The sequence below is a fragment of the Vidua macroura genome, chromosome 1, assembly GCF_024509145.1.
Source record: "Vidua macroura isolate BioBank_ID:100142 chromosome 1, ASM2450914v1, whole genome shotgun sequence".
NCBI classification, from domain to species: Eukaryota; Metazoa; Chordata; class Aves; order Passeriformes; family Viduidae; genus Vidua; species Vidua macroura.
Genome location: NC_071571.1, coordinates 114,895,623 through 114,920,850, shown reverse-complemented (window position 1 = coordinate 114,920,850; position 25,228 = coordinate 114,895,623). Strand labels below are relative to the sequence as shown.

The following is a 25,228-nucleotide window of genomic DNA, read 5'->3' as shown; positions in this document are numbered from 1 at the left end:
GAAAACTTAGATTTCTTTGTTGAGGCTGTGATGCACTCATTTAGTGTTGACAGTAGCTTTAATGCTGGGTGTTTCTCCAAATACTTCCCATCACTTGACCAGAATAGTGGTCCCATGAATGATCTCTCTTAAACAGATGGTGGTGGGTCTGTGGGAGCGAGCAGCTCCTGCACACACTTTCTCTCCACAGTCAAAAGACCAGGAAACAAGGAACAGCCATGATATGACTCAGTGCTGATTCCAGGTTGCTCCATAGATGGGATCACAGAAGCATCAGGGGGAGTTTCACTGGGGAGGCATTGATTGCAGTGTTGATAATGAAGATCTGACCACTAGTTTCAACATGGTAGGGAAAAACAGATAAACCCTGTTCTGAAATGGAAATCAAATTCTTGTGATCACCTGAACATTTCTTCAGCATCCACTTTCTCCCTTTGCAAGATGATTTTTTTCACATATCCCCTTTAGATAAGCGTTTTACAGACAGCTTTACCTGCATTTTGTTTTAGAACCATGTCATGCTTGCTGCTCCCCCTTTTCTGATGCATGTGTGTGTGCTTTTGTTACTTGTATTGTATAAGGTGCCTTGGGATATTCGCATCCTGTGCATTGTGTGGCATTGTGTTGAATAGGAGGTACAGAAATTAAAAGCAGGTCTCCTCCTACCCACATATGCCTTTTCTTTGCAGGTTTTCCTGGAAGTTTTGTGCAGGGAGGGAAGGGAAGAGGTAAAATATGACTTGGCTGAGGCTGCCGGATGCTGAATCAGCTGTGATTGCCTCACGTTTTCCTTTCTTTTAAAATAAGGGGTACAGTTTTCAAAAATGCCCATCTGACTTCTCTACAGGCCCTACCTAGCCCATCACTTCTCAGTAAGTCAGTTTTTAAAAATGGTGCATATGCCTCTAAATCACATGGGAGTCTGGATAACATCTTTATAATGCCTTTCTCCTAGGTCTGGAAATATGATGCTCTGGGATTTCAAGGACCTGGTGCAGCTGCTGCAGGTTACCACAGTGCTCATTATCAGACACACATAGTTTTCCCTTCCCAGAAGTGTTTGCAAAAACCAGATCGGGCAGCCATACTCATTAACTCAAAAAAATGCACTACCATCTAAATCCCAAACCACACATCTTAAAGCATTATTTTGTTCCACTGCACTGCTCTGGTTAAAGGAGCCAATGCCTGAAGTGTTGGCTCCTTGTTGCTTGCACCTGCACACACTGGCACAGATTGCCCTGATGAGGCTGCTCAGCCATGGTGTGGTGATGTAAAAGTCAGTGAACAGGGAAGAACTTCAGAAGAACCAAACAAGAAGCGTGTCATCAAAATCCTAAAAGCTCCAGAGATGGCCCTTTTCAGAGGGCTTGCACATCCTGAGGTTGCAGACAGATGAAATTAGACATTGATTAGAGGTTAATAGCAGCTCTCTGGAGGTGTGTCATCCATTTTTAGCAGGGGTCACTATTTTGATTTCACAGTATCCTTATCCTCATAAAGAAAGGAGGAGTTTGATGTCTTTTAGTTACAGCACAAACAGCCCCACAGCCCCACAGCATCCAGCTATGGTGCTTATCTTTTCTAAGGCTGCTTCCCTGCTGTGCACTATCTCACACAGATAAAGGTTCATCCAGTCTTGCTTGCTACTGTGACTGAATGCTTGAAACCCTGGCAAAAGAGCAGAGGTAAACGGAGTGCTAATGAGGGTATTGCCCTCCAAGCTGCGCAAGAAAAAGGACTGGCACCTGCCAAGCAATGTCTTTGTATTCAAAGGTGACAAAAGTAATTGTCTATTGCTTTTTTTTTCTTTTTTCTTCTCCTTTGTAGAAATGTGTATATATTCACCTGATAGCATTGGAGGTCTTGAGAGCTGGTTTTATATGTTTTCCTAGATGTTATTAATTCTTCCTACACTGTTCCCAGTTAGATGGGGTGCCTTATAATATAACTTCCTCATTAACATCAAGAGCTGTGATTATACAGTTGTGTTACCAAGGGCTTCAAAGACACGAAGCCTAAATATAATCTTACAGTACCTTGTTACAATACAAAGCACATCCTCTAATACATTTTTTTTTGTTTGCATAAAATGCAGCACAATAATGGTTCACTTGACCTTTGCCCCTTTGTATAGTTCATTTTAACATTGTTTGAGGAGCACAGAGTTTGCATTTTGCAGGGCACAGGTGCTCTGCCCCACACTGGAGGCTGAGGCTCAGCCGGGTGGTGTGGTGCACCACTGCTCCCCACCAGCAGCTGGACTCAGGGGATTGCTTTTGTGGTCCACCAGGAATTTCCTGTGATAGAATATCAGAAACCTACTGGTGACTAGTAGGAGGTGACTTCACAGGGCAAAAGTTCTCTCCCTACAATAAACATTCTCAGCACTGCTGTGGAGATTTCCTACGCAGACCTGACAGCCGCCAGCGACTTGTCATCCCGACAGAGAATGGCTCAGGGAAGGGATCGTCACTGTTTGCAAGCATTTGACACTGTAAAAGTGAACCTGCATCCCCACTGCCATTTTATTAATGCCTCCTGAGAAAAGGGGGAAATCAAACTACCCATGCTAATTTTAAAAATCCCCAGAATATTGAATGAAAAGACTTTTATACAAATCTTATATACAAATATACAAATCCACAGAGACAGAATACACTGGTATCTATATAAATGTATAGTCCATAAATGCCATATATCTTGGTGTGTGCAGGTACCATGATACACATACTGTCCTTATATATCCCTATATATCCTGGTACCTGTAGGTATCATGGCACCCATGTGGTCAGAAAACTAACACAACAATTAGGAAAACACTGCAATCCCTCCATACAGGGTTATTGGGGAAGAAAATTACAGGGATATTAATCCACCAGATCACTTGCAGGGCACTGTCATTTGGAGGATCCAAGTAGTAAATCTGAGCCTGACACAATTCCCTTGGCTAGCACTACTAAAAGGACTGTCAGGGGCACTAGATTTGTTTGGTTGGCTGAAATATCGTGCAACTGGGCAGACTGCAGTGAAGTTTAGAGACTGAAATAGCTTTGGGGAAACAATACATTAATTTCCTGTGGAAAATACATCTATTAAAATGGAGACTAGCCTTGGTTGAGTCCAACACCATAAAAAAGTGTGCTGTAAAGCCTAGAAGGAAATACATCTCAGTGATAGCTTGGAAATAAGAAAGTGCTGAAAAATGATATTTTCCTCAGAATCAGGACTGAGCAAGGGTCCACCTTTGTAGAGGAGTGAGATAGAGCAAGGATTTCCCAAAGGTATCTTTAAGCTGTCTCAACAACTTCTCTACATGCTCGAGCACTTTGGTACAAAGCCTATGGCCATTACACACTTTCTGAGGTTTCCAGTCCACAGGACAAAATTTGACTCAAAGCAATGCTTCTGAAATCTCATCGTCAGCTGGTAGCCATTTTCACAGGTGAGTCTTCATAAGGGCTGGATAGAACATCCCATCTCACATCTCACTTGGCCCTGCAACTTTTGCATCAGGAAGAAGGAAGGAAAAAAAGGCAGTAAGATATCTGTAGGAATGCTCAGCAACACTGGAGATGTTTGATGCTGCACTCCTTGTGTGCTGTTCCTGAAGTGCTTCTATATTCATTGGCATTTCACCGAAATCACTGCCCAGCCTGGTCAGAGCAGTCTGTGCCTGTAGGCAGAGCTGTGAGGACCCCGGGGTCAGCACTTCAGCTCTTTTAAGCATTGCAGTGGGGAGGGACCAAGCCCTGATTTTAAGAGTTGTTTCTTCTATGTGATCAGATAAACCTTTCTTTTTCCCCCAGCCATGTACAAATTATAAACCAGTATGATTCCCATGAGACCTCTTGGAGGGATTAATTTGAAGAAATAACATCCATCTTATCCCAGAGTGTCAAAAATGTGCTGGGAGACAAGATCAGTGAGCTCACCAAACTTTTAGTGGCAAATAGATGTTTGTGCTGAAGGAAGACTAAATCCATCTGTCAGGTGCTTTTCTTTTCTTTTTTTTTTTTTTTTTTTTTTTTTTTTTTTTTTTTTTTTTTTTTTGTGATCAAGGCTGATATTTTTAGTCTCAGTGATTGGATTTCCAGCCAGTCACTATGTACTCAGGAGGAAGAAACCAGTTTGGTTAGCTTTTTTTCTGTTTCTCAGCAAGTAGAACACTGTATTCCATTTCTGTGGACCGTGACATCCCATGGTACATTAAAAGCCTTATTCAAACCACAAGACAGCCATATTTTACACTCAGCAGGAGACCGTAGGAAAAAGTTTGAAGCCAGGGTTGTTCTGACTCTAGACAGTTTGTCTAACTGGGAATTAGGAAGAAAGTTTAGGACATTCTCTACCGGTTCATGTGATCCTGAAATAAATAAGGAGAAGATTGCCTCAGTAGGGAATTTCTTTATATTACAAGAGACTCTTCATAGAGGAAAATTTAGATTCAGAAGGAATTTAATCTGCCCTTGTGCTTTTGTTCTTAGTCTCCATCCATTGTGAAAGTATCAAAAACCTTTGGAAACACCAAAGACAGTTCTGAAATAAGCAGGATTTTATTTTCTGGTCTACACCTGAACAAAGCAATTGAACAGTAAGATCTCTGCTTAGTTCATAAACCAGGTTCATGATATCTGGGAACTCATCTTCTAACCTGGGCCATATTTCATGCGCTGATCCATAGTTTTACCTCAAAATCATAAGAAATTAATCAGATAGTTGGAGAGCTTGAGAAATCCTTTATTAGCCTGCTCAGCATTTTATTCTGATTGATTTTTTCAAAGATATGATGACAAGAATTTCAGGAACCACTTTTGCCGTCTGAAACAATAATCTGCATTTACTGAACTCTACCGCAAAACTCTCAGGCATCATTCATCATATATAAGCAGAGTAATCATATTTCCTATGGCTACCCAGTCTATTAGAGTGGAGAGGGATCTTATATATCAGAAATATATCAGCAGCAGAAATACACTGCTTCTACTTTTTGTCATCCTCAAATTGGCCATTTTGTGCTTGGGTCCCCAGAGTAGCACACTACCTGATTTTAGATTGAAAATGATCCTTTTTTGTAGGATATTTAAAGTATCATGCTATAAAGAGGGACCGCACATCACAAAACAGATTTTCCACACTTTGGTTATGGAAACGAACATGAAAATGCTGTGTATTTGTATTGTACCTGGCCACTTGTTCCCATATTTGACTGCTTGGTGCTGTTTTCCCACCCAGAAGATTAAGTATCAGCATGCCTTCAATTTTTTAATTTGCAAGCAAGAGGAATAAATTTACTCCCACCAAACACTGACCCACAGGTCAGTGGGGCCATTTGGAGAGTGATGTAGCTTAATGTAATTCTCAGCCTTTTGAAATCTGGTCCAAACACATCATGCTTAATGAATACTTTCCATCACTGTTTAAATCTATTAAGAGCAAGAAAATGTGTCTTTACATGAGACCTTTGCTTTTGTGTATTGTAATACTTCTTTTCCTGGCAATCTTAAAGGGTTCACCACCACTTCATTATTTCAGTGTAATAAGAGTATTCGTCTTACCCTTGCTGACTTACAGATATCCTCAAGGATTGCAGCTTTAAACACCAGGAATTGTAAAGGTAATATAATGGCAGCTTTCCCATTTACTAACCACTATCTTTCAAAACTCTCCTTTCCTTCCCCCCAAAGCTGTTGCCTCATTAATCTCCACGCGTGACTGAAAGCGTTAAAAGCTTTCACGGGTAATTCGTTACAAAAAAAGACTTCTGGGGGACATTTCCCACCATTTTAAAGAGCTCGCTCTGCTGTGGTGCAAAACACATTTTGAAGTATTCCTGATTCGGAGCCCCCGCGAGACGTCTCGCCTCAAATCAGAAGCTTTTAATGCCGGTGGCTGAGCAGGACGCGGAGCCCTCCGGCTCTCCCGGCGCTCGGCGCCCGGGGTGCCCGGGGGAACATCTCCCCCCAGCGGCCGCTGAGCCACTCTCCTTCTCCCGAGGGCTTGGATGTTCATTTTGGGGAGGAAAGAAACCCAAATAACCACGCTTCAGCCTTAATTATAATTTCTCGTAAGGCAGTGGAGGGGATGGGTGCACCTCTCACTGTATAACTGCGTGCATCTCCCTGCCCATAGCCACCGGTACTGGCAAAGCCCTGCAGATCACCACCGCGACCGGCAGAGCTACTCCAAGTGAATTAAACTCAAATTCAGTCCTGTGAATTGAATCTTTTCACGCTGCTTTGTATCCGTCTCCACTCTGCACATTTTCACTTGCCATTTCCAAACAAGAGCAACAGATTTTGTTAATCAGTGTCAGAAAGAAACACATTTGACCACGTTATCCACCGATGGCACAAACCCTACAGTGAACAACATGTCTGCAAACTGGAGACAGCTGCTGCAACCTTCCCCACTCCTGGCCCATGCGGCTGTGGGAGACACCCAGCTCAGCCCCAGCCCTCACAGAGCAGCTGGCTGCTCCACATCACTGGTGCTGGTGTTTTACAACAAACATATTTTGGTGGCTAGATGCTGGCAGATGTCAGGAATTACCAGCCGGACTCTTTCTCGAGCAGTGGAACATATTGACCCTGCTAGCTCACACACAGCTCAGTTAACTCCCTTCTTGCTCCCCACCAAGTCACCCAAGCAGGTGCATTCTCCCAGTCCCAGCCAGAGAGGAAAAGAACCTAGTTCCTCTCATAAAGTAGACTGTTAGCATCAAAAGAAAGATATTTTTTAGGCAATTTGAAATTGGTCTACATCTGCAGCATCAGTTTAAGCAAAACATTATTCTTTATGATTGTCTGAGAGATCAATAAAAGTAACCACCAAGTCTTGCATGGCATAAATTAAGAAGGATAAATGTTCCTTTCACAGAAATTAAGGAAATTATCTTGTTAAGGAGAATCTTCTAGGCTGACAGCAGCTACCAATTAGAGCTTTTATTCTCTGTATTGATTTGTGCTTTATGTCTATCTGTTCTGACACTGTCTCTCTTGTTTATAAGTGGCAAGTGAAAAACAACAGCATAGCAGTTGTAAGTGGAGGCAAAACTGGAACGAGGCAGCATGTGAAAATTCAACTTACAGTGCTCAATTTGTGTTAAATACACTTGTAAAATTTTCAAAAAATTTAGGACTGTTGATATGAAAGGAGAAGGTTACAGTTCTAAATTTTCCCATATGATAGGGTGTTTGTTAAGTCTGTATAAATCAGTACAGCTGAAAGAGTAATTCTTACTACTGTTACAAGCAGTATCCGTGACTGTAAAATACTCAGGGGGAAAATGCTTCTGTTTTACTTTTGATGGTTTTTTTTTTTTTTTTTGCAGATCTGATTTCATCCTTCCCCTGTCCAGTCAGCACCTTTGTGTGTGTACCCTTCCAGAAACTCAAAGGACAGCAGACATGTGCCCTCACCTGTGGCTTATGAGCAGCACCCCTGCTAAAACCTGGATTCTCCAGCTGAATTCTGGGACCCTGTGTTTGCTGTCTGGTGAAGTGGTGTCTGGTGAGAGGAAAAGAACTCACTTTTAAGCTCCAGTCTATGGGGGACATGTGAGATTCCGCTCCCAGTCTTCACTTGTCTTCATGGGGCATTTCCCTCTTTAACACTTCTACTCCTCCATAAAGCAGAGCTGAAACAGTTCAAAAGGTTTCAGAAGAAAGGTCGAGGGAGCCAAATGCATGCACAAACAGGTAAGTGTGTGCTGCTGCACAACATTTTTCTTTAGGAAATCAGATTAAAACACAGGAAAACTTGACCATATCATTCCCTGAACCCAATTAAGGGAATCAGCTTCTGACTGTAAGTGGATATTAGAAGAAGTTGTCATATTCTAGGAATGTCAGCTGGCATTATTGTTAACTCCCAAAGCATATTTCATCTCCTTCCCAGGCAGGCCTGCAGCTGAGAGCTCTGCTATCTAATGAAATAGTGGCAAAGCCAACGTGGCCAGCTCTTGCTCTGTCTGTGCCTTCCAAACTTTGTGAGCAATGGATTACTAGTTATCAACCTCCCAGAAATTCTGTAGACTGCCAGGCATCCAGGTCAAAGTTTTACTTGAAAACTCTTTAAGATTATATACAAGGATGATGTATTTTCGGCCACCAGGCTGCAGTTTGATTAAATCAGTGGCTTATGTACACTATGATTTCTACCAGAACAAAGTAGTAGCCAAGGAGTAGATTGCTAATTGGATTTTGATTATCAGTCAAGGGGCAACAAACTATAGTATTTTCATAGTAAATAAGGGACACATTTGTTTTCAGATTGGATGTGAAAGAACCACAAAGATATGTAATCTAATTGATCTGAACAAATTAGTACAGATAGGTTAATCAGAATAGAAACGTGCTATGAGTCAGGATGACCTATGTCCTAGGGGACTCAGTAAGTTATCTCATTTCTCTCTATGTCATAACAACTTTTTCTTTCATAATAGACCTGTGACCTATTTATTTTAGTGAGCATTTTCTGTTCATGTTAATAATTTGAATAAGTTGATCAGACATACAAAAAGAAATTAATTTATTCTTCAATGACCACAAAAATTCACATGATGTCTTTATTTGGACTAGTCAATAAGCTTTTATAGGAAAGTGAAACTAGGAGTTTTCAAAAATTCCTGTTTCAAAAAGGAGTCAATAACACTGTAGGCAGAAATTATCACAAACAGATGACTATTTCTGATAAAGAGCATTAGTGGACAGAGATACAAAAGAGTTTTTCAGTGTAAAATTATGTATTTCCTGGTGGTTTTTACAAAAAAAAAAAAATCAAACCAAAAAACCCAACAAACAATCTCAATGCCATAAGTTCTTCTACTTAAGGTTTCATCAATTGGTATTCAGTGTAAAACACAAGGGAAGGCGCAGTGGGGACACATCCTGAGTCACTAGAACAAAAACGAAGATCAAATAGGTACAGAGCTTTAACTTTCATTTACCTGCAACTTCGACTGTGAATGAAATTAGGAAATGCCATTGTACTTCATATTTGCAAGTGTATAAGGAATTCAATAGCATTACCAATAAAATACAGGTAAAATCCAAGTGAAGTGATGGTAAAGCTTATTATATAAAAAGGAAATACAAGTGGCCTGACTCCTTGGATAATCAGAAGTAGCACTACAGCTCTGGCAATTTTGGACACAATGCAATCAGAAGAGCCACAGAGCTACCTGCCTTACTTATTGGTTCCTACATGGCTGCATCCAGACTTCAGACAAAGGCATGTGAGTCTGAAAGATCATTCTCTGCTTTAGTATGATGGCAGTTGGTCTTACAAGCATACAAAACTGGGCCAGTGACTGTCCTGAATGGGTTTGACACTGCACAAAGAAAGTGAATTCTTCCCCCATTGCCATGTGGCAGCTGATATTGGGCCTTGCAGGTGAGTTCTGTCAGAGGAGAACTCTTCCAAAACCCTGTGTTAGGCCAGGAGGCCAGTCAACCCTTCAGCTCCCAATCCAGCCAACAAAGCATTTCAACGCAGAGATCCAGGGCAGAAAGGACACAGGCTACTCTCCATCCAGGTCACAGCAGTTGAGAGAACATGGGAGCACCTGCCTGGGTCACAGGGCTCTCTGTGTGCCACCGTCTCCAGGCTGGTATAATGCTGGAGGACTATGGTGACCACATGAAATAGGTTTCAGGGGGAGTTTTGAGCACGGGGAATGCTCTGAGTGATTTCCCTTGTGTCATGGTTTAATCTCAACCAGCAGCCAAGCCCCACACACCCACTCACTCACTGCCCCAGCCAGTGGGACTGGGGAAAGATTTGGAAGGGTAAAAAAAGAACTCACGGGTTGAGATAAAGACAGTAGGGAAAGCAAAAGCCATACACAGAAGCAAAGCAAAACAAGAAATTGATTCAGTGCTTCCCATGGGCAGGCAGCTGTTCAGCCATCTCCAGGAGACCAGGGCCCCATCACATGTAACAGTGACTTGGGAAGACAAATGACAACACTTCAAATGCCTCCCCACTTCCTCCTTCTTCCCTCCACTTTCTATACTGAACATGATGCCACATGGTCTGGAAGATTCCTTTGGTCCATTGGGGTCACCTGTCCTGGCTGTGTCTCCTCCTACCCTCCCATGCACCCCCAGCCTCCTCACCAGCACAGCAGCACAAAAAGCAGAAAAGGGAGTAACAAAAACATCTCTGTATTATCACCACTGTGTTCAGCACAAATTCAAAACAGAGCCTCATACCAGCCACTGGAAGAAAATTGGTCCAGCCACTGGACCAAAACCAGCACACCTTGGCTCTGCCTGCACATGTTCCTATGTCTGCACTGCTGTAGCTCCACACCAAATGTTATTTCGGAGCAGACATATGGACCTGGATGTACCCTTGGGCACCTGCTACTTTGGCACTACTGCTACCAGCGCAAGAGCGCACGACTGACAAAGACTGAGGCTCAGAGTAGGTTTTCCAGAGGTGATGTCTACCAGTACATAGAGATGGAACTCTAACAGATGCCCTGCTTTTTTGTGCCTACTTATTTGATACTAGTAAACTTTATTTTTCCCCTTTGCTCTGAACAAAGGCAGGAATCCTGCACTTGGGATCTGAAATAATGAAAACAATTGGCTTCGTCTGACCAATTAACAAAACTTCCATTACCTACCTACAAAAAAAAAAAAAAAAGTGCAATTATTATATTATAATAATATATACTTATAAACTCAAGGATCACATTTAAGGACTTCAGGTCTTCAGAGTCCCCAGTATTTCTCTTTGAACATGAATAATTTGAAGTCTTACTTACACCTGGTCAAAGCCATGTTTAACTTGTTCAGGTTAATTAATTAATTAAAATTGAGAAGTCAGGTTTTGTGAACCTTAAAAATAATTATTCAAAGTAACTATGCAAATGAACAACCCTATAATTTTGTTTGTTAGACACACCAAAGATGGCTGCAAGCACAAGTAAGAAAACACAACTTCCACCTCAGGCAGACAGTACTGGGTGATGGTTTTGAGATGTGGAATTGGACCACCAGTTTTCAGAGATGGAAAAAATCTTCATTGTATGTATGCATTCTAGAAAGTTTGCCATTCTCATTCCTAGTGTCACAGCACTGTGAAGGGGAATTTGCCTTGGGAACATGCTAGCCTTCTCTCCAGAGGCTCATCCTATCAACAATAACTAGCAGAGGAAAAACCAGTAGATTTTAAAATACAGAACTTTTATTTTTTCTTGGGCTAATTAGAAACGTGCCATAGATACAGAATCAGGGCCATACATAAAGCTCTGAGTGAGATACAAAAGATTATCTGAAGGAAAAAAGGCTTGTCTTTTCCGTTCAACAACAGAGGGCTTGTGCAAGTTCCTAGTTATTTCACTCAGGAAGAATCAAAGTTTCCTTTCAGGCCCAGAAAAACACTGAGCTCTGACTCTGTGTAGTCAAACACAGTGTTAGTAGCAAACATGTCACGTGGTAGCAACTTTATTTCCAATACTTCATTTAAATGACAAGAGACATTTAAAAGACAAAATATTCCTCCAAACCCAAGGACTGCTCCAAGGTTTTTTTAGGGCTTCAGTACAGGGATTTGAGTGAAATCCATTAGCATGGGCAACCACTGAGACCCTCTGCAGTCTACTTTTGGAGTCAACACAGGAGATGACTCCTTTGATTCAGGCTGGGGGGCTGTTTTCCTAAATTGATATGTCTACTCCTTTTAGTAAATGTTAAAAGCAAATCTCATCAATATGTTATACTCTTGAAATGCTAATCTACATAACCAAAGAAAGCATTCTGTGAGAGTCTTTTAGCTAGATTTTACTCTTCCCCTTTAATATGCAGTTTGCTAAGGCCCAGAACTCAGAGCATTTCCAGCAGGATCTGCAATGATGATGGAACAGGTAGTGCTTTCCAGGTGGCAGTCTACTCGTAAGATGCCACCTCTGGTCAGCAGACATCTGCAGGAAGAAAACTTTGCAACTCAGAGAATATCCCACAACATTTGATTTTGGATTCTTTAACACAGGATGTGCAAAAATAATACAAATATTGCAGTCAGACATGATTTTATTAAGGAAAAGTCAAAAAGCATGATGTTCTGAAGTTATGTTGATTGCAATCAGCCACCTCGGTTTGCTCAGCACAGCTGGCACGAACAGCTCCCAGGAGACCACACTCAAAATCCTCTACAACATCAGGTGTGAACAAGCCTGCAAGCTAGCTGAACTTTATCTTCAGAAGAGTATACTAGAAACAATGAAAACAAAGGCCAAAAATGACGATGAAATAAACTAACTATTCACTTTGAAGTTCAAACCTTCCAGACCTAGGTAAGCGTGAATAGTGTGTGAACCAGAACACCGTGAATTCCCATAGGAACAAATCCGTCTGGTCACTAGGTGTCAGCCTTGCCTCTACCAGGACAGCGGACCTTCTCCCTGTCCCCACTAAGCAGATGCAGCTCTCAGCACTACAAATGACCGTAGCAGTCTCGGAATTAGGGGAGAGGAGCGGATGGAAAAGGATGTTTGTGAGGGGCGCTTGTGTACCTGGTAATATCATATTTGTTACCCTCAGGTTTGGATGCTGGTTTCAGGCTAAGGAGATGTGACTCAATGTCACCTGCAGAGACAGCAGAGAAATTATGCTCTCTAACAATGAAAATATCAGCAGGGTATTAGCAATGAATGAGTAAGTGTTTTTGCAAGCCTCACATTATTTACTGTTTATCCTAGAGCACCAGGAATATTTTTGGAATATTGCCATCACATGAAAATGCTGGCTCCCACTTCTTAAATTTGCCTCTAGTCTTGCTGGATACAGAAACAATACTTGGAAACAAGATTCCTGCAGAGCTGAAAACTCTAAGGACGACAGAGAAAACATAAAATGTGTACTCTTTAAATAATTTCTTGACTACTTACAGTTCCTAGCAGTATAGTCAGCAAAACCAAAGAGTAATTAAACATGCAGCAGAGTTTCAATGGTGTTGAAGAATACACATTTGTGACTTTGTGACTCTTCAGGCAGATTCTCATGCCTTGAATTCTACGTTCCCAAGTCTCCAAAATTATTTCTTCTTTGGCCCCAGCCTGCTATAGTACCATAGGTGCATGTCAATACCCATGGTGGTCTGCTGCCATTGGAGTTTCTCCAATATGCCATAAGCAAAGCTATCCAGCTCAGTCAAGAACATCAGGAACTGGAACAACATGCAGTTTTCACAAGATGCAGCAAAAATTCCTTGACAGGTTTTTACCTCCCATTTTCTTTTTAGGTTGTCTTAATGGACAGATAAGCTTTCCCACATCAAACACAAAATCAGAGCACCCCAGTGCTTCAACCACCCCAGAGACATACAAATGCATGCAGAAAAACTGACCCAGATAGAAATTTACTACACAATCACATCCTCACTATGGTAATTCATTTCATGATCATCCTACAGTAAATACCTGTCTTTAATGATGAACTTGGAAGGGCTGGAGCCTTCCAAAAATGACAACAAAGCCCAACAGCAAAGTCACATTTAGCTCAGACGTTTTACGTAGAAGTCAGGGCAGCAGCAACATCACATCACCTAAATCCAGCATAAAACCAGTAGAACAATATTTTGTCTGGAACATTTTCAAGCCTAGTACATGGCCAATACTCAGACTGCCTGCTGCAATAAGTGCAATAGCCTTGCCAAGAAAAGAAAAACAGGAAAAACAAAACAAAAAAAAAAAGGAATAAATGATTGCCTGTGCACAAAAACCAAGCACATCACTACCAAATCTGTCTTTTATATGAACATCACAAGCTGTCACAGTAGCTGTAGGGGGTACCCTATGAGATATACTGGATGCATCTTCTCAGATAGCAGTGAGACAACATCTGTGCTTAAGCATCTCAGTCAGCTTCTCTAGCCATTGCAAGCAGCACTTGTGATGCAGACACCTCAAGAGAGGCACCATCCTGCTCTCCCATTTTTTTCCTTTGCAAATGGAAGTGAGTTTAATTTCTATTCTTTGCTTATAGAGTAAACATATACATTAGAACTAGCACAAACATCAGCATGTATTACACAAGGGTCAAAGAAGGCAGGCAGGCAAATTTTGAGTGGAAATATCAGTGCAGGGCTAGGAACTGGGAGTCATCCACCTTGAAAGTCAGAGACTGCCAGGTGGGGATGTCACCAAATTCTGTATCCTGGAGAAGCTGCTGTCTCCAATAGTTTTAAAATAGTACTGTCTGATTACAAGCATCTCACCTCTTGTGGCACCAATAGATCTTCTAGATTGCTTTTTTTCACTAAGTAATTTTAAAAGCATGCTTATTTTCAAAGATAAATACAACCTAGTACATCAAGTTTCACAAGTTCCCAATGGTAAGATCAGCAACACACACTGGCAATACGTTGATCCTGTGGAGAAATTCTGACCATTAACTTCAAACATCTTGGGTCACTGAAAACAAAGAGTTTGGGGTGCATAGAAGAGGGCTATGTTACAACTCCTGTCACAGTCAGTGGAGTATAGAGTGTCACTGAATTGCTTGGATGTCTGCTCCAAGATGAACATGGCTTTTCTTCTAGGCTCTAGATAATGACTGTATCAATCACATTACTACAACAGCAGCAAGGCTCCTGAGAGGGGTTTGAAGTACTGTTTATACGTGAGCAATGTAAATTTAGACCTGCATTAATTTTGAAATTAACACAATGCCTCACTATAATAATTGCATAAGGAACTTGGATTCCAATTTTTGAAGCATTGAACCACAGCTATGTTCAACTAAAAAATGCATCTCCCTTGTCAGATATCAAGTGGAGTTATTTTCTTAATTTAAGGTACTCTGCACAGGGAGCAAACTACACCAGCATCACAAAAACCCCTAGAGAACTAGTTTACCATAAATTTACACATCAACTTATTTTTCATAGGCCGCTTTATGCCCACAAACTCCCCACACTCATTACCTGCCCAAGGAATAAAAAATGGCAGATTTTCAGGCTAAATATGGACTAATCTGCCCATATTTATAGACTAAAGCCCAGACAGGACAATACTACCATGAGACAGAATGAATCTTGCAGAGGCTGAAGAAAAGTGCAAGGAGAGACAGATTTGGGCATTGGTCCATTGAATGCAAAATTGTCTATCCTTTCATACTGGTATCCAGGGCGTGCAATTATGATTTAAGTGCACAGGCACTCTTCTAGGAGTGTTCATTGACTGATAAACACCAAATCCATTGCTCAAAGGGCCCTCCAAGTTGCTTGGCATGTGGCTTGGAATCTACAAGGTTAACAAGTAAACAACATTGCTGTTGACATTTTTAACAACAAAAGCAACACCAGTCCAGGAAGCTCAAGGCAATCCCTCCCCCCCCCCCCCATATAAACAGATGCAGGAATGATCAACACTTTTCCTGCTCCAGAGGCACATAAAACAACCAGATTTTCAAACCCAGAGTGGGCCAGACAGGATGACACTGTGAGAATAATTGAGCCCTGTAGTTCCCACCACTACAACGGGAAAGGTGAGAAGAGACCTTGAGAAGATGCAGATGCTTCAGAAGGAATATTAAGCACAGGAGACAGAATACATCTGATGATAGTTTGCTTCCACTGAGAACTTATCCTTCTTTAGACAATGTCATATATTTCTGATACAAAAGACCAAGATGAGCCATCTGGGTGGGAGATAAAGGAGCTTAAAATATTCATAATTTTCCTCTAATGGGCAAGAACCCTGTCACACTTGCACTTTTCTTTTCATAGACTAAACCATAACCTTAAACTAAAGTGTGGATTATGAGTTACATAAAATTATTCCTGTCTGATCACATTTTTAGAAAATTTTAAAACATAAAGCTGCATGTAGAATATTAAATTGGGCATTTTGGACATATACAGAGCATCTTTCATGTTTTAGATATACATAATGGTAAAGTATTTAAAATATGGGACTTGTGCAACAATTTCAAATTGCTTGCAGAACTTGTGTTAAATAGTGCGAAATTAGTTTTGCATTAGCATTTAAGGTTTTAACATAGAAAATGATAGAAATAATAGTAGAAAAAAATAAAATAGTAATGAGAATCTATCTTCATAATTGATCACTTTAATATGACTTCCTGGAGGACTAACATCAATTATGCTTCTATGTCAAAACAATGCTGGCACAGTGCCAGTGAAGATTCAGATTAGGGTTACTGATTTATTTGTTTTTGGAAATCAGTGCATTGTACAGCCAACTTTTGACTGTTAAACACAAATTTTATATGAAGTATAATGAAGCCAGGTTATCACTGTTGTACATATGAGAGAAGGAAAACCACATATTTTAATCCACTTCATTTTGAGTCTGCAGTCAGCCACCTGTAAGTATAGCATTGACAGGCTTCAGTCAGTAGAATCTGTTCCCACATGATTTCTAATTATCACAGTATGAAACAACAAGGCATGTACATGCTTACAGACCTTTAGATTTCAGTCTCACATCTGTAATCAGTTTAATCACGTAGTCATTCAGAAGTATGATATTGCTGATAAAAACTGACATGGCTTTCAGCATTTTGTGACACAAATAAAAGTTCCTTTTCCTCAGCTACCTTATAGTACTTTTCCACCTACAGTAGATTGGGTACTTCTTGCTGTGTCACACCTTGTTGCACATGAAAAAGCCCTGTTAAAACAGGATATCCAAGACAATCCTTTATCTTATGAACATGAAAACATCGTCCATATACCTAAGTAACGAGAATGGCTTTAGATGCCAGCATTGGCTTAGTTTTGCACCAGTAAGCCTGACATATAAACAGTCCTTTGGGACATTTTATTATGGATTTATTAGAAACCTTGTCAATAACTTAATTGTGCTTTTGATAACTCTGTATTTGGTTGCTAGGAGACTTGTGTTCCTGATGAGATAAAATGAACAGGAAATCCTCTATAGTTGTGACTTTTTGCACTAGTAACTAGAAATGCAAACAACTGATATAAAATACCGGCTACTGTTAACAGAAGTGAGAAAAAAAAGACAAGCATTGCATATTTTAAATAAAGGAACATAAAGCCCTTTTTGCCCTCTCCAACTATAAGATGATAAAAGATCACCTTTATAAAGTAGAATGACCGGATTTTGTGGAACGTGGCTGTTTTGGCTCCAAGATATTTGTAGCGTTGTAGTATCAGAGCCAGGATACAGCTGCCTTGTGACTAAGACATCGTTCACTGAATAAATGCTATCCAATCCTTCGACGTCACCAGACATCTGTTTCCTGTTTTCATTCTTTCTTTCACTGTTATCATTTTATCCAAGTTACCCTTTCACCTGAAAACCATTTAGAAACTTAGAGAAACCAGCGCGTGCATTCGTGTGTGTATCAAAGAAGTTGATTCAGAAAAAAACTTGCTGAGAGCAATTTGTTCATTTTAATACAAAGAGCAGAAATGGAAACAAACTTGCCTTTCCCCCGTCTTCTCCTCCCCAAAATACACAATGATACATAAACACTTTTGTCTTTTGGTCTTCACTAATATGACTAACTTCCTTCTTCACTTCCAGTTAACTAGCTTTCCTGTTGAGTACCACCACCTCCACAAAATACAATTGTGAATTGATTCATAAAAACAGAAACATTATGGCACAAATAAGGGAAGGCAATAAATACTCTTCCCCCTCTCCAACTCCTTCCCAAATGGAGGCAATAGTAATATTGTTATTGTAATAACAAAAACTTGAAAAAAAAAAAAATAAAAAGAAAAAAGTACTGCTTGTCATTTAAGGTTCCAAACCAACAATCATCAGGATGCAGAACAGGATACATCTAAAGTGAGAAAGTTATTTACTTCACATTCAAGTTAACACCAACTGTACTTTTTTTGGCACACAGTATTATTCTTAACGTGCCAAAAAAGTGTTGGGCAGCTTATAAAATGAATGCTAATGCCACTAAAACAAAATTCCTGCTATTCATAGTCCACTTTTATATTGCTGTTGTTTTGCTACGTTTCACCTATACTTAAACCCAAAGTCAGGGGAATGACCATTACAGATAGCATTTGACACACATTAACAATGAACAATAGAAATTGAAGAGTAAGTTATCAAAATTAAGTGACTTTCTATTCTTAATCTCTTGATTTCAGACTATTTAATTGGAATGAGAAGACTTAATTTGTGCTGTGATTACAGACGATCATATTAATTGATACGGTAGGTTGTTGAGTGAAGGAAAAATCTGGGCTGGTTGACCAACACCAACAAAAATTCATCCGCTTCATTTTATTGTCTGAAAGAAAAAGACTTTTCTTAAATCTTCCCCCATTGAGGTATATCAGCAAAATACAGATGTTACACAGGAGAAAGAGGCAATTCTAGCACACAGAGTACTTTCCCTATGAGATGGCATAGTTTGGCAGCTACAGGAAACTCTAAGTAGCATTTCCAAAGGCACATCAAAATTGGAAAGCAAGATGACTTTTCGTGTTCTGGTCTCCTGAACTATTTTCTGCATTCTTATAATCAAATTATGACTATTTTAAAGCCATTAAACCACATAATTATGAAGCAGCTCATTAACTCCCGAACAGTCAGAGCACATTGATACATTATCCTGGCCTCCCCTCTCATCCTTCTTTACTGTCTGGTTCACTGTCTCAAATGCCCAGTTCTAAGCTTCCACACAAAACCTAAAATAAATAAATAGAAAAAAAAGAAAAATCAAGATCTCTCAAACTTCTAGTGGTATTGATGGCAATACCAAAATCCAAAACATAGCTATGTAATTGAAGAGGTTGATGCAATCTTTACTACTTTTTTATTTCTGGGTCTTTTTATTTTTCCCCGACCAAAAATGCCTCTTATAGCTATTCAAAATACATTTTCTAGAACTTATAATTTTATGCAATACGACTGTAAAACTAATCTTAGTTTTGTACAGTCATGTTTCCGATTTTAAACTGAGAGGGGGAAATATAAACTAATTATTAGGTCAAATGACTCTTTGGAATTATCCTCTGAAACAAATGCAACACTGAAACCTTTTGTCTGAAAAAAATAACTGGCAAACCATTGGAAGAGAAAGTGCCCAGACCCACACTTTATGTCAGACTCCACATTGTTTTCAAATGTTAAGACTTCTGATACACTCTATTATGACAATAAAAAAGTTGAGAGCTACACCAGAAGATTACATGAAGAAAAAAAATGTTTATTCTAGTATAATAGGAGTCTTAAAAACAAACACACACACCACTTCTACCCATTATTTCATACCCAGATGTTTCCTGTGCACCTGCAATTGTGGCCAGTCCCGAATTCACGAGCTGTAGTACTTCAACAGACTCTCATCAGTTGGTTTTAGAATTTTCTTGTCTGCCAGGTTTACGATCCACCCTGGAGCAAGACCAAAAAATATCTGTCTAGGATCCTTGCGTGCACTTAACATCTTAAAGAGTTCATCCTTAGTTATGTCTGGTAAGACATAGCCATATTTCTTGGCAAGTTCCAGCCTGGCTTCTGCAACCTTAGATGGATCTGCCAGGTAGCCCCGATTCCTGGGATCTGTGTAGTAACGGACGAGATCTTCAGGTGGGAGCATTCGCTTTGGGATAGGTTTGCCACGCAGGAAAAATACCACAGGCTTGCATAAAATTTCTGTGGGCACACATGAGAGAATATTAGTGACTAAACTTCATAACACAGACTTAAAGACATTAAATGACATCTCTTTATTTTGTACTAAATTAGTTACTACATTCACATCAAAAAGGGACCAAGTAAAAAATAGAATCTCAAGAATATTCTTGTTCAGTATGAGACAGTGGTTTGCAAATTTTACTTAACCATACAAAAAACTCTGGTTTAACTGATATTTATAATGCCAGTCTGGAGGAGTTGCTACATCTAATACATTTAGAATGACTATTTGGGAAAGATAACCATAACTAAATTGATTTAAATTATTATTTCCAGATTTGAAGCAATCCATTTGCATGGCTATTTACAGTGAACCAACTAATATCAAATTTAGTGCTTCTACAAGTATTTTAAATAAATATCAATGGCACATGCACCTATTCAGTCCTTTGTGGGATTAACCCCTCCTCCTCAAATTTTACTGATTTTGGCAAATTATATTCCAGAACCTTTTAACCTTATTATTTTTATTATTTTGTGGAATGAAAAAAATCCCAGAACTTGTATCATTCCAGGGTAATATATTTTGCACACTAAAAATGTCTATCCCTCTTCTTCTCAGCCTCATTCACACATGAAAGCTGCGTTATTGTCAATAAAATCTGCATGAATGAATGTTAGGCAGGATGCAGCCTCAAGCAAGGCAAAGCCTCATTCTTCAGTGAAAGTGTTCTGAAAACAATAGCCATTTTAACTGGAATGATTCTGAGCTTCTGTAACTTACTTCCTCACTTTAAGTGGAAAAGCATTTAAAATTAAAAATATAAACATCCACAGTGTTTTTTAAATCTATTTTTTCCTGAGTTTTCTTAGTGCTATTAAACATGGGAAACAGAAGACAACTATCCAGCAAAACAATATTTTTAGTTCCTCTACTTACAAAGCTATTCAGATTTCCTTAACTGGTTGATTGCTTTACAACTACCAACAGGTGAATGGTTAAAAAAGGGACTAAACAGGTGAAACTAACAGGAGAGTTAAAAAAGGTAAAATTGAGATGCATTATCATTCCTCAATGGGGGCTGGAACTAGATAATCTTTAAGGTCCCTCCCAACCCAAAGTATTCTATGATTCTATAAATATAAATGTAACTGTTTTTGAAGCTTTTAGAAATTGATGACTTTCTACTAAAAACTGTGTAAATTAAAAGAAGTTCTTACCCAAGCTCCTTGGGTCATAGAACGATGTTGTTACTACACCTCCATTCTTTTCTATGGCTGCAATTGCTAATTCAGATGCCCTCTGCACTTCAATATTTACTTTTGCTGCAAAAATATCAGCACCCTGTAAATTTCAACACATATTAGAGTAACATTAAAATGAGTATTTTAAGACACACATTTATTCTTCTCTGAAAACTTGTAAGGAACATTAAATCCTGCAAAAATATTACGAATTTTCTGTTCCTGCATGAAGTTAGGTAACCAAATTACTCTCAGTCACTTGGGTTGGATAAAAAAACCTTTCCATTTCCAAAATATCCATACATTTTTTTCAGTACATTTTAGTTTTCTGTTGTAAAATACTTCTTCAGCCTTTTGTTATGTACTCCTTAACTCTTGACTTCTGCAGTCCCTTGGGTATGAAGACATCCTCTCGAGTTATTTCTCTTTTTGCTGATGCATAGTGCCCTCTAGTGGATTTATGACCAACAAAAGCCCCACAGCAAACTAATTTGGAGAATCAAAGATGCTTCCAAACCATGGGAATGACAACCTGAAAGCCTGAAGTACCAAATGTGTTGCCTGCATACCTCCTCCACCAGCTGGATACCGTAATCCCTCTTGAGAGGCTGCACTGTCACACCTCTGGCATTAGTGAGCTGAGTTAAATCAATCGGCTGCGTGGGGTCAACTCTGCCCAAATCAATCAGGTACTGCAGCCTCTGAAGACTCAGAGGTTGGTACTGACGTCTGAGGCTGGGGAGAGAAAGACAAAAAAAAAAAAAAAACAAACAACCCAAACAAAACAATGAGAAATTTACAAAAATGAAGTTTTAATAACAACTGGTCAACTGAGATGTTCTGGTTTTTATCTACTCCTAAACCAAAAAAATACTAAGACATTACAGTGTCAACATTTCTTGGCAAATCAACAAGACTGTAAATAACTACCACTTTCAAAGTGAATCCACCTTGGGTGCTTTGCTGATAGACTGTCAAAAAACCAAACATCTCCTCCCATACAAACACAAAGACTATCAGCAAAATTCTGTACACGCATAGCTTACATACAAGAAGATTTTCCGATCCATTACCACTGTACCCAACATCTCAGAAAGTATTGAAAGCAATCGCCCTCAAAACACCATCAAGGAAGAGAAATACTGAGAAAATATGCATTAACCCACATTCCCCAAAGGGATCTGGAATCTCTTGGCAACAGTGATTGGCTTCAGCAGAACCTACTTTTGCTGTTTCTCAAGTTCTAACTTTACTCTACAAACTGACCCCTACACAGTTTTCCAATGCCAGAGCCTATTCCTGTCTGTGCACACCACTTACGCTGATACCCAAAATGTCTTCCTACAATCCATTTGACAGCTGCTATTGGAAGGCTCTGAGTGGCAGCTCAAAAACCGGGAAGCAACTGATCTCTGTTACTGGCAAGCCACATAGAAAGGACAAGCAACAAGATTTTGTGCTGTCAGACAGCCCCTTACAGAGAAAAAGTTGAAGAAGTGGAGGCAGAAGGAGGAGTGAGGTGAAAATAAACAGGCAGAGACGTTGTTCAGCATGCTCCCCCCTGCCCCAACAGTGCCACTTGAGTCCACAGGAACATTTACAGTAGCCTGACAACGAATTCTTGCAAACAACATTGAAACTACAGAGTACTTTTTTTTGTTCTCACATGCTGTCAGATGTTGTTAAAAACAGCAAGATCCTAAAAATTTCAAGTCACTGCAGGAGGCTGGATTTTTGCTGTTGGTTATTCAGGAACTTCTAACCGCTATTAACATAAGCTGAGTGTCTGCATTCTGCAGCATTTCCTTTGCAGGACTGTGGATTTACAACTCTGCCTTCAGCTATTGAAAGTGCTTCTTGTTTATTCTTATAATAATTTAGCAAACAGGAGGAAATAATAGTACCTGAAAGTAGTATTTGAGTCACTTTTCAAAACTATTGAGATTCAGAGGAAACCCTGTAATAACTGGGACAAGTCTGTAAGTTCTACTGCATGCATTAAGAATGGGAATAGAAAAGTGCTCAGCTATTTAATGAAGTGGTATCAGGAAATGGAACATGAAATCAAGTCTAACAACTCACAAATACACATTAGCCTTTTCACCCTTGAACTGTCTGCTCGGTGTAGCAGGCTTTTGTTACTACTGCCTCTAACAGCATTGTATTGACACAGAAGTTTGCAAGACCAGATCAAAAAGCAACAAAACGGTTGCTGACCCAGGTAACACAAATGCTATCTGATGAAACAAACCCAGCTTTCAAAAAAATTGATTAATTTTAATGAATTTTTTTAAAATTATCAATATAAGTGAAGGAAATGTGGAAAATGCTGACACACACCTCTCTAGGTAAGAACAGTGACTGGAGAAAAGACATGTTAGAAGAATAACCTTAAACATTAAAAAGGTGGAATAAGGACTCAACACAAACAAATACGATGTGAAAAAGAACAGAAATATTAAACAAGGCAAAATGCCCAAGGAGAACAATGGTGAAAGGTGATTTAATGCCTCATCCAGCAGATTTGGTATTAAAGAGCTTGTTAGGATCCTAGATGTAACAGGCAGGGCACAGACAGACAAACACCACAGTGTCAGAGGGCTGAAAAGGTAGAACCATGAAGAGAAGCAGAATTGTTTGGGTGGCAGCAGATCAGAGCTTCTGGTGAATAAAGAGAAGAGAAACAACAAAGCAAGGCTTTGGATTACACTGCCATGCCCAATATCCTCACTCCAGTCACTGGGACTGCTCCCAGTCAGTTCACTGGGTTATGAGGCAAAAAGAAAAACAAGCAGGAATGAAGGAATAGTTTCAGAAGAGAAATTCACTCAGCTGGAAGAGGAAAGGTCATCTGTTACACATGAAGGATTATGAGGAGAAGAGAGTAAATAAGCAGATGTGTAAAACAGGAAATAGTTAATTAAAATCATCTCACAAGAAATGGAAGATTCTTCTGGTAAAGTAGCTAACAACCTGAGAGGAATTTGGGAAGCCAAACTTTTTCAGTTAGGCCTGTTTTGGCACCCTAGATTCTTGCTTCAGGAGAAGGATCAAGAAATGCAGACAATGATTAATTTCCAAGTAAACATTTAGAAACTTACCTATGTCCCTCATTAAATCCGTATTTTGGAATGGCCAAGTAAAATGGAGTTTGGCCACCCTCAAAGCCCAGTCGGGGGCGATTCCCTCTTTGTCTTTCTCCTTTGTGACCCCGGCCACACTTCCTACCTCCGTACCTTCCACGGCCACGTCTCCTTTCCTTCAAAGCAATCAGTGATACATTTAGACAACTATTGCAGAGACCATAAAACATTAGATTTCAGAGACACGAACAACTGAGCAAAATGCTGTAAGTGGAAAAATAGCAAAGCAGTAATGTGATTTTTACCGAGTGTAGCTTTAGGTTGACATTACAAGTAAGTCTGGGATCAAGTCAGCTTCCTTTGGTGGCAGGAAAGGTCGAGTCTAGCACAAAAGTACACTTGAATTCTGTACTATTTGGTAGCTTCAGGGAGTCTTCAGCACTTTTAGGAGAGTGCTGCTTGCTGTTCCCATCTCTCTTCCTGTGGTTTCAGCCTTTAACCTTCATCTCCCTGTTCACTAATATTCCCCCCAAACCACAAGGGTGTCTCCCTGGTTTCTTTTAGTAGTTTCTCTACTTTATAAGGAGACAGATCACAGGTTTGTTTTCGATAAATAGTAACAAGAATGTTAGCTGACATCACATTCCTTTTCTCTGTACATCTTCTAACCTTCCATTTCTAAACATATTACTCAATCCCATAAACATCTGGAGGTAGAAGCCTTTCACTATTCCCCTCCAGCCCCAGCAATGCCCTGAGGTTCAGCCAGCACCATCCATCAGCCAGCTCTGTGGGGACGGCCACACACATGGGCCACAGGGCACGCAAAGGGCAAGCGGCGGGCCAACACACACACACACACCGCAGTGCCAGCCACTCCTCTGCCCTTCCACGCCCCTTCTAGCCAGGCCGCTCTCCCGGTCGCGCCAGGATGATGTCCTTCTGACAGCCTGGGGACAAACCACACCGGGACGGGGCGCGCCCGCTGCCGCGGCACAGCCCTGCCGCCAGGGCCCACCCGGCAGGCTGCAGGCACTCACCCGCTTTTTGGAGCCGGGGTTGGGCCTTAAGTTGGCCAGGCTGACCCTGGGCAGCGAGCGCAGCAGCTCCAGGGCCCGGTGCGCGCCGCTCCCGCTCATGGCCGCTCCCTCCCAAGGGCGCCCGCGGGGATCGCGCCCGGCCGCGCCGCTTTACGGCAGCGCCGTAAACCGCACCTGCCGCGCCTTCGCAGCGGTGTCGCGCAGCCGGCGGCGGGGCGGGCGCTCGGAATTGCAATGGTCGGGTAAAGGGCGCT

The 25,228-nt window shown here is 40.5% G+C and overlaps 1 protein-coding gene across 3 annotated transcripts; it reads right to left on the bottom strand.

Annotated features, from left to right (window-relative positions):
• Positions 1-17,378: 17,378 nt before the first annotated feature.
• Positions 17,379-25,113, bottom strand: MRPL15 (mitochondrial ribosomal protein L15). 3 transcript variants are annotated; one of them, XM_053988432.1, is made up of 6 exons: positions 24,975-25,113; positions 23,953-24,110; positions 21,421-21,586; positions 20,828-20,951; positions 19,244-19,624; positions 17,379-18,257 (listed from the first exon to the last, which is right to left on the bottom strand). In XM_053988432.1, exons 1-5 carry the CDS (start codon positions 25,071-25,073, stop codon positions 19,287-19,289), a joined length of 885 nt encoding a protein of 294 aa, XP_053844407.1. In that variant the 5' UTR covers positions 25,074-25,113; the 3' UTR covers positions 17,379-18,257; positions 19,244-19,286. The 3 variants fall into 3 exon arrangements, with proteins under 3 accessions (XP_053844407.1, XP_053844417.1, XP_053844398.1); XM_053988442.1 differs by having other exon boundaries at positions 19,263-19,624; XM_053988423.1 differs by lacking the exon at positions 17,379-18,257 and having other exon boundaries at positions 19,158-19,624.
• Between the last annotated feature and the right edge of the window lie 115 nt (positions 25,114-25,228).

Excerpts from the sequence above, each read along its gene's own strand:
- MRPL15 (XM_053988432.1), bottom strand. The coding sequence starts at position 25,073 with ATGAGCGGGAGCGGCGCGCACCGGGCCCTGGAGCTGCTGCGCTCGCTG. Across the intron at positions 21,587-23,952 it reads GGATTTAATGAGGGACATAG|CCTCAGACGTCAGTACCAAC; the intron begins GTAAGTTTCTAA and ends TTCTCTCCCCAG. Across the intron at positions 19,625-20,827 it reads CTATGACCCAAGGAGCTTGG|AAATTTTATGCAAGCCTGTG; the intron begins GTAAGAACTTCT and ends GTGTGCCCACAG.